Consider the following 7,609-nt stretch of genomic DNA (forward strand, 5'->3'; position numbering starts at 1 on the left):
TGGGTGCCATAGCACGATCCATTCTCATTTCAGCTTGTTTCTTTAATAACTCTCCAATAGTTTTTTGTCTTTGTTCTTTATAATACTGATTGATTTCGTTTCTTAGCCTTTCAGGCATAGCTTTACGTTGAGCTGGAGTTTTTGGAGTCGTTTTTTTTCTTTCTAACACCAGTAGGGGTTTTTCTTTGAGCAGCAGTTTTTCTCTTTTGAGTAGGTTTTTTCTTCTTCTTTCTGCTCTTTTGAGCCACTCCTCCTACTCGGACCATCCAGTCGGGAAACACTCTTTGATTCTTATTATTGACTCTTACAACTACACTTTTCAAACGACGAGCACGTCGTTTTTTAGGGGTATTCCATTTAAATAAATGACGAATGATGACTCCTCCTAAAAATCCTGCTCCGCCACGTTTTAAAATAGCTTTTTTTCTGTCTTCCTCAGTAGCTGATTTATCAGCTATGATACCTAAATCTTGACGATGATGATCAATAAATCTCTGAGTCTGTTTATTAATGGGTAATACTCCTTTCATTAAATTTCGAGCTCCCATAGCAAACCAATTCAATAAGGCTTTACGCCCTAATTCAATTAAATGAGCTCGCTAAGCAGGATCTTTTTCCCACTGTAAACGTCTTAAAGTTTTCACTAATTTACTCTTGGCTGATGGTGCCATGATCAGAGTTGAATGATAAATGACAAGGGTGAGGATGATACATTTTTATTCATACTCTTGAGGCATGTGTATAGTTAACAAATCAAACAATCGACTTCTCAATCTGTATTCGTCTGGGGTGTGTGGACTCAAATCCACCAAGAGATACCCATGAGGAACATTGGTAGCTTCTTGATAAGCGGACATCAAATGAGGTAGAGCTAACTGACGACTCAAGACACTGATTTGAGATTTGTCTCTGGGATTTTTAAACAAGACTAAATAATGAGCATTCAAACTAATGGTGCGATGTGATGCTGCCCTATCAAATAAATTCTGAGTGATGTAAATCACACTGGTATTCCGATGATGAGCTTTACGGGTAAACCAATCCACGATCGATTCAATGGCTTTTCCTCCCATCATGTCGTCAAAAATGAGTAAGTGTGGTATATTTAAATTAGCCACTAATTTCTCATCGTCTTCGGGAATATTTCGAATGAAAAACACCCGATCTCTTAGAGAAGTGTAAGCAGGTTGCCATTCCCGATAACACCACACAATTTTTTGTGGCAGGGGGGTAATCCAATGTAAATTTTCTACTAATTTCTTGACAAATTCCGTTTTGCCTGATTTAGAAGGTCCTGCTACCACCATGGTAAATTCATGTTTTAAAAGAAAAGAGGGGAGAGGTGTCTCCTCATGTTGCATGATGACAAATGAAGACAAAGGTAGTTTCAATGCTTTATTTATAGTTAATAACAAACATGAAATACAGTCATTGAATTCATAAACACATTTTTTTTTTTAATAACCATAAGGTAAAGTGTTATAATTTTTCAAGATCTGTCTCTTGTCATAGACAATTCTATACTTTTTATCTAAAGGTACTGTCTTGACTTGATGATCTCGGGTCCTCTGTATTTTATAAGGATAAGACACTGTGACTTCATCTATTTCTTTCTTGAGCATTTTTTCTAAAGTCTCTAAGGATACGATATTAGAAGCCCTAAAATTGAGAGTTAATCCTTTGACTTTAAGGATGGAATTTCCCTTGGAGGTAAGGTAAGCATAATTTTTGGGACCTCCCGACATGAATTTAATGATGTGATCCCCGTCTAATTCATCGGTCCATTCTCCTAAACTGTTGCCAAGGGTCGGATTGAATTGTCCTTCCTTATGTTGGTACACGATACTATCCGTATCGAAATAAAGGACCCGATCTCCCAAAGGTTGTAAAGTCTCGTAGAGATGTAATCGAGCATAAGCGGTAGTAAAACAGGCCAGTATTACATTTCCAAAGGGACATTCTTCTACAAATTCCTGTTTGTCTTGATAATTCACTAACATCATGTCTAATTCAGGCTTCTCTTTATTTTCTAAGAGTTGGATCCCTTTAATCTCTTTGGTCAAATCTTGTAAGAGTTGATGTAATTTCTCTTCTTCATCCAAGTATTCTGTTTTCGGTAATAACAGACGTTGAGCAAATTTTCCCCACAGACAATTTAAAAAGAGTTTGGCTATCGTTCTTAGCACTGGATTTTTTTCGATACTTAACCAATCCATTCTAATTCCTTCTTTTTCTAACACTTGACGAATGTAATTTAGTTGCTGTTCTTCCGTCTGACACTCGGGTGGGAATCCAGACGCTTCTTGTTTGATCTTTAAAAAAGTATCGATGTAAGGTCTGAATAAATCTGTAGTGCTTTCTGGAAAATGCCAAACTTCGTAAATCTGCTCTAAAGTATACCCCATGTCCAAGGCTTTGTGTAATTCGGTCGTCACCCAGGTACCTGTGAGACTGCGTTCCTGGGAATTGTGATCACATCGATGTCTAGGGTCCTGTTGTTCTGCACAAGTTCGACATAAGGGAAATAATAACTTGCCTCCAGTGCGATAAGGTAAAACCGGGTGATAGAGACCTCGAGGTGGTAAGACCCGACAGTGAACCAGTCCGAAATAAGATCGGACATCTTGGAATTGATCGGTAATGATCTGAGGATGCCCTACAGGAAAAGGTCTGTGTTTTAACACGTAAGGGTACAGAGAACACACGTCTATGTATCTCATATCTCCTTCCTCACAATATAATTTAGTCGCATTGGTCCGACCTCCGTACAAAGCCTCTCGGGGGTTTAAAGGATCGGGTATGTTTAGGGCTGATAAATAATTCTGTAAAACCTTGTCTCCTTGCACTTGTTCATCGAATTCGTGTTCCCAGAGAGAGGTGACATTGTACCCCATTTGCTCTAAGACCGATTTCCTTCTTAAAGTTTCTTCATGTAATTGTTGGTAAGTATATTGAGTCCGGTGAGGATGAGTTTCGGTCTGTAGCTTGGGATAGCAGGTGGGACATCCGTGCCAATAACATCCGTAAAATTCGTAGACGGTGCAAGTATCTTTCTGGTATCCGTCTACAGTATAATTTCCGATCTTGAGTTCTCCTCCGTTTCTCGCATGTTGGATGTGAGATCCGCTTCTTTGACTCAACCAGGTTAACCATCGACAGGCTTTGGCCGAATATTGACGAGCAGGTTGATATCCCAGGTTAGGAATGATGGCAATGGTGTCTTCGGGCATGAATCCTCGACGGTAAGCTAAATTGGCTGCACTGGCAAAAGTGATAGATTCCTGAAAGGGATCTACATTGACCAAACTCTTGAGGGTGGATCTAAACTGAGCACAACATCGTCGTAAAATATCGACGTCGGAAATACAATACTCTAAAAATTCCTTCTGGAAATCAAACACTTTTCCGGCTTGTTGGTCGTACCATTGAAAAAATGCTTGTCGTCCGATAATAGTCATGTCGTCCGGATTGTAGTAAGCTGCCGGTGGATAAGGTCCCACGTAATTCTGGTTCTGTACCGTATTGAAAAAGTGAGGGAAATACCCTTTTTTCAGTTCGGTGAATCCGAAAGCGGAAGGCATCTTGGACAGAGAAAAAGGTAAAAAATTATAAGAATCGATGAATTTCAATCCACAGATTTCCATGCATAAGATTTTACTCCCGTTCTGGATGACGGTGGGTTTAATGCAAGCAGAATGCACCAGGTGATTTAAAATGAACTGTCCGTCGTATCCTTTGAAATTGTGAGCAATGACGATGGCCTGGTCGTGTAAAAAACCAGATTGGTTATTCCCTTTGGGGGTGGTTTGTAATAACCAGTCCATGAAGTCTTTTAAAGTATTTGATCCTTGAAACACATGTTGACGGGGTCCCATGTGTTGACAATGAGGACAAGGATCCTCAATGGGTAAATGCCCGCAATGTTGACAGACCCGATGTGCCACACATAAATTAGGGACGTGAATACCGTTTTCCTGCATACATTCGAAATCGAAATAAATGTAAAACTGTAATGTCTCTTTTCCTTTCTTCTTCTTTTTGGGAGGTTTCTGTTGAACGTAGCACTGATGATCATTTTCTACGATTTTCTTACAGATCTTACATTGTTTCCGTCCTCCGCATAAGTGATGAAGGAGTAATCTTTTATGCATCCATTTCTCACATTGCTGGCATCGTCCCATTAAATTGCAGATGGATGTGGTCGTATTTTTACTATAAGGTCGTAAATGATTTTCATAACAACCTCTATTCTTAAAAAATCCTTGGCAATGAGGACATGTAATCTGGCTCCCGTCATCAGGACATGGAGGGTAAGATAAACAAAAATCACATCGAAAAGGACATTTGGATCGATGGTCTGTGATGTTTCTGTACCCCACATCACAATGATCACAATAATATTGACATCCTGTGATACCAGGCATGGATAAAATGGCATGATAATGATGATCTTCTAACAAAATGTTTAAAAAAATTCCGTCTCCGTAGCCTTTGTAAATGGGGTCAAAAATGAGTTTAGAGGAGGAGGTAGACTTGATCTGAAATATTTTCAGTCGATATTGAGGATATAACACTTGTTGTAATTTCGCCCATTCTTCAGGTCCACAAAACTGATGAATATCACAGCCGGCTTGTTCCATGAGAGTTATAGCTTCATTTTTCTGGTCATTAGCTCTTACATCACCCTTCCGCATACGTAGCCATTGTTTTTCCCATTTAACTAAACTCTCTGGATGTTCCGATTTTTGACTGTGTAACCGAGTGACGACAATAGCTCGAGCTAAACACATCTTATCCCAAGGATTGTCGATCTGAAGGATGCATCTTTTTCCTTTAAGAAAATTCTCCTTATTGACCATCAGGTGTTTGACTTTATTTCCACCACTTCCTTCTGGATATTTCACATGAAACATGTTAAATTCCATGGCACCGTCACCCAGTTTAAAATCTTTCTTGGATTGTTGGACGGCTTCTATGTTGTTTAAAATGACCTCCTCGTTCAAATGTTTACATTGCGTAAACTCGTAAGAAATGTCAGAATCCAGAGAAGGGTGACGTATGTTCAAACGTAAGTAATCGTTAGGATGACACTGCATTTCATATTTGACCGATTTTAACATGTCTCTAAATATTCGCCGAACAAAGCCTAGGTTTTCCTCCTCTGGAAATTCCTTAAAATTGATTTTGTAATTATTTTCTTGTGCTTTAAATTTTGGGGAATACTTGGTACCATCTTCTCTCACTTTATAATACTGAGAAATGGTCTTCGGTTTCCCTGGTGGTGAATGAGGTGATGGTAATGATGATGAACTGGATTGTTCTTCTTCTTCTTCAGGTATATTTTGTAAAGCCTGTACTTGTTGATGTCGATTAGCTTTCTGTATTCTCTGTAAGTACAAGGCATTTCTTTGCCTAAGATCTAATTCTTTCTCTGGTTTCTTTTCCATTTTTTTTTTCTTAAGTGTTGCTGTCTGAATATTGTTTTGACAACAGAATGAAATGAAAGTCAAAAGAAGAAGGTATTTATACCGTGGATGACGTCATAATGCAAAGGTAAAGGGAGTTTTTTTTGCATAGTGATGTTATATTTATAGTAACAAAGAGATAAAAAAAAACTAAGACTAAAAATAGATTTTGAGAAAAAAAAAGGTATATAAAGAGATAAAAACAACAAACTTTTCTCATTCTGGAAAAAAAAAGTTAGAAGTACAAAGATGGAGTTTCGTCGGTGTATTAACGATGATAAAGTGGGAGAATGGATAAAAATTGAACAAGAACCTATCCAGTATCGTTGGTGTATTAATGGTGATAAAGAGGGAGATTGGATGAAAAATGAAGAAGAAGCGATCCTGAATTACTATAACAGAAATCGAATATTTAATCCAAAATACCAAAAAAAAATTTGGTTGGAAAAAAGAGTGAAATTTGATCCTGAAGATTATGAGCAGAGAGAGGACCAATACTGTCTTAAGGAAAGGAAACATGGATATCATGGTTATCAAAGATACAAATGGGTGATCATAACTGATCATATTAATATGGTTCATCAAAGTGGCTGGAAATTTCAAATTCTAGATTGTTTTCATGAATTAGAACATAGAAGGAGACAAGGGCTTCTTCCAGAGAATTATACACTGTACATGCATTGTCGCATCCCTTTAATTCCAGATCCAGAGAAAGTGATTTGTGTTTGAGATGTATCAAGTTTTTTTTGTTATTATTGTTCTTTAAATGATATAAATATTTCAAAAATCCTTTTTGTTTTGTTTTTTTTTTTTACACTCTAGAATGAATTCTGGGTCTATTTTTAGAATCAATTCTGGGTCTATTTTTAGAATCAATTCTGGGTCTATTTTTAGATCCCCCCCCCCAGGTGTAGCTATTTTTACACCCATCCCTGGTCTATTTTTAGAACTCTGGGGGACAAAAGTGCACTAAACACACCCATCCAGGTCTATTTTTAGACCCATCCAGAGGTCTATTTTTAGAACTAGGGGAGGGGTAAAAAAAAAAAGTGCACTCAGTTGACCTCCCTATCTAGGCCCATAATAACTACTCACTTTGATCTGTATGCATTGATTTATTTAAGACTTGTTTTATTCGCTCAGCTGTACACCCAGATGCTAGTTTATAAATAACACTGAAAAGGCTAAGGGGCGCCATTTTTTTTTTTAATTCTCTTGGTTTTCCTGCTTTTGGTATGCAAGTAATAATTCCTAATCAATTCGCATCTGAAAATTCCATCGATTCATTAGCATTATTTATTGCCCTTGTCACAAATGCACCAATATTTTTCCAGAAAAACTTTAAAAAACTCACATGTAAATCCATCCGGTCCTGGAATTTTATCATTTTTCATATTTTTCAAAAAATATAAAACTTCTTTCGTTATTGGTCCCTCTAAACTTGCTGATTCCCTGTCACTTAGTCTGGGTATCTTATGATATTTTAATTAAGAAATAAGGTATCATTTTAAAACATCTGTTGGGATATAAATACGGGTTGGTCACGAGATCAAATTCAATAAAGCCCGAAGGGCTTTATGGTAAATTTGATTTCGTACCAACCCGTTTTATATCCCGATAGATGTTTTAAAATAATACCTTATTTCTTTTATTTACATTTGTGACTTATTCATATTTTATATTTGCCTGATTATAATCTTTAACGCGTGAAATGTTTTATTTTTCAAACTCAACGGCATGAGTTTGACCTATTGATTGCGCGTCGACCCTTTATGACGTCACTGAGATATTACGTCGAACATTTATGACGTGAGGAACCCGTGTTTATACGATATTGATACGCGTTGCTTTCAATAGTGATATATAAAAGAAAACATTTGCAAATGTAACTAGTGCTAATTGTAACGGGAACCGTTACAGATGTTCCCCAAACGGCTCCCCAAATCCCTTATGATGCCCCATTTTCTACAAGCTTAAATAAATTAGAGAATACTTTTGTAATATAGATGGACACTTTATTTTTAAGGGTATTTCATTGGAAAACTACTCCGATATAGCCATATGGGTATTAGCCAATCAAATTTCAGCGCATGTGCTTGCACATGTTTTCTACATTTTTCACTTTAATTTTCTTATAGTGTCTC

At 37.2% G+C, this 7,609-nt stretch overlaps 1 protein-coding gene across 1 annotated transcript; it reads right to left on the minus strand.

Annotated features, from left to right (window-relative positions):
• Positions 1-716: 716 nt before the first annotated feature.
• On the minus strand, positions 717-5,447 carry LOC133189475 (uncharacterized). Its single transcript, XM_061324844.1, has 2 exons — positions 1,525-5,447; positions 717-972 (listed from the first exon to the last, which is right to left on the minus strand). Exons 1-2 carry the CDS (start codon positions 5,445-5,447, stop codon positions 717-719), a joined length of 4,179 nt encoding a protein of 1,392 aa, XP_061180828.1.
• Positions 5,448-7,609: the final 2,162 nt, after the last annotated feature.

Source organism: Saccostrea echinata, unplaced genomic scaffold (genome assembly GCF_033153115.1).
Source record: "Saccostrea echinata isolate AGI-Se365-2 ecotype Australia unplaced genomic scaffold, CSIRO_AGI_Sech_v1 ptg000018l, whole genome shotgun sequence".
NCBI lineage: Eukaryota > Metazoa > Mollusca > Bivalvia > Ostreida > Ostreidae > Saccostrea > Saccostrea echinata.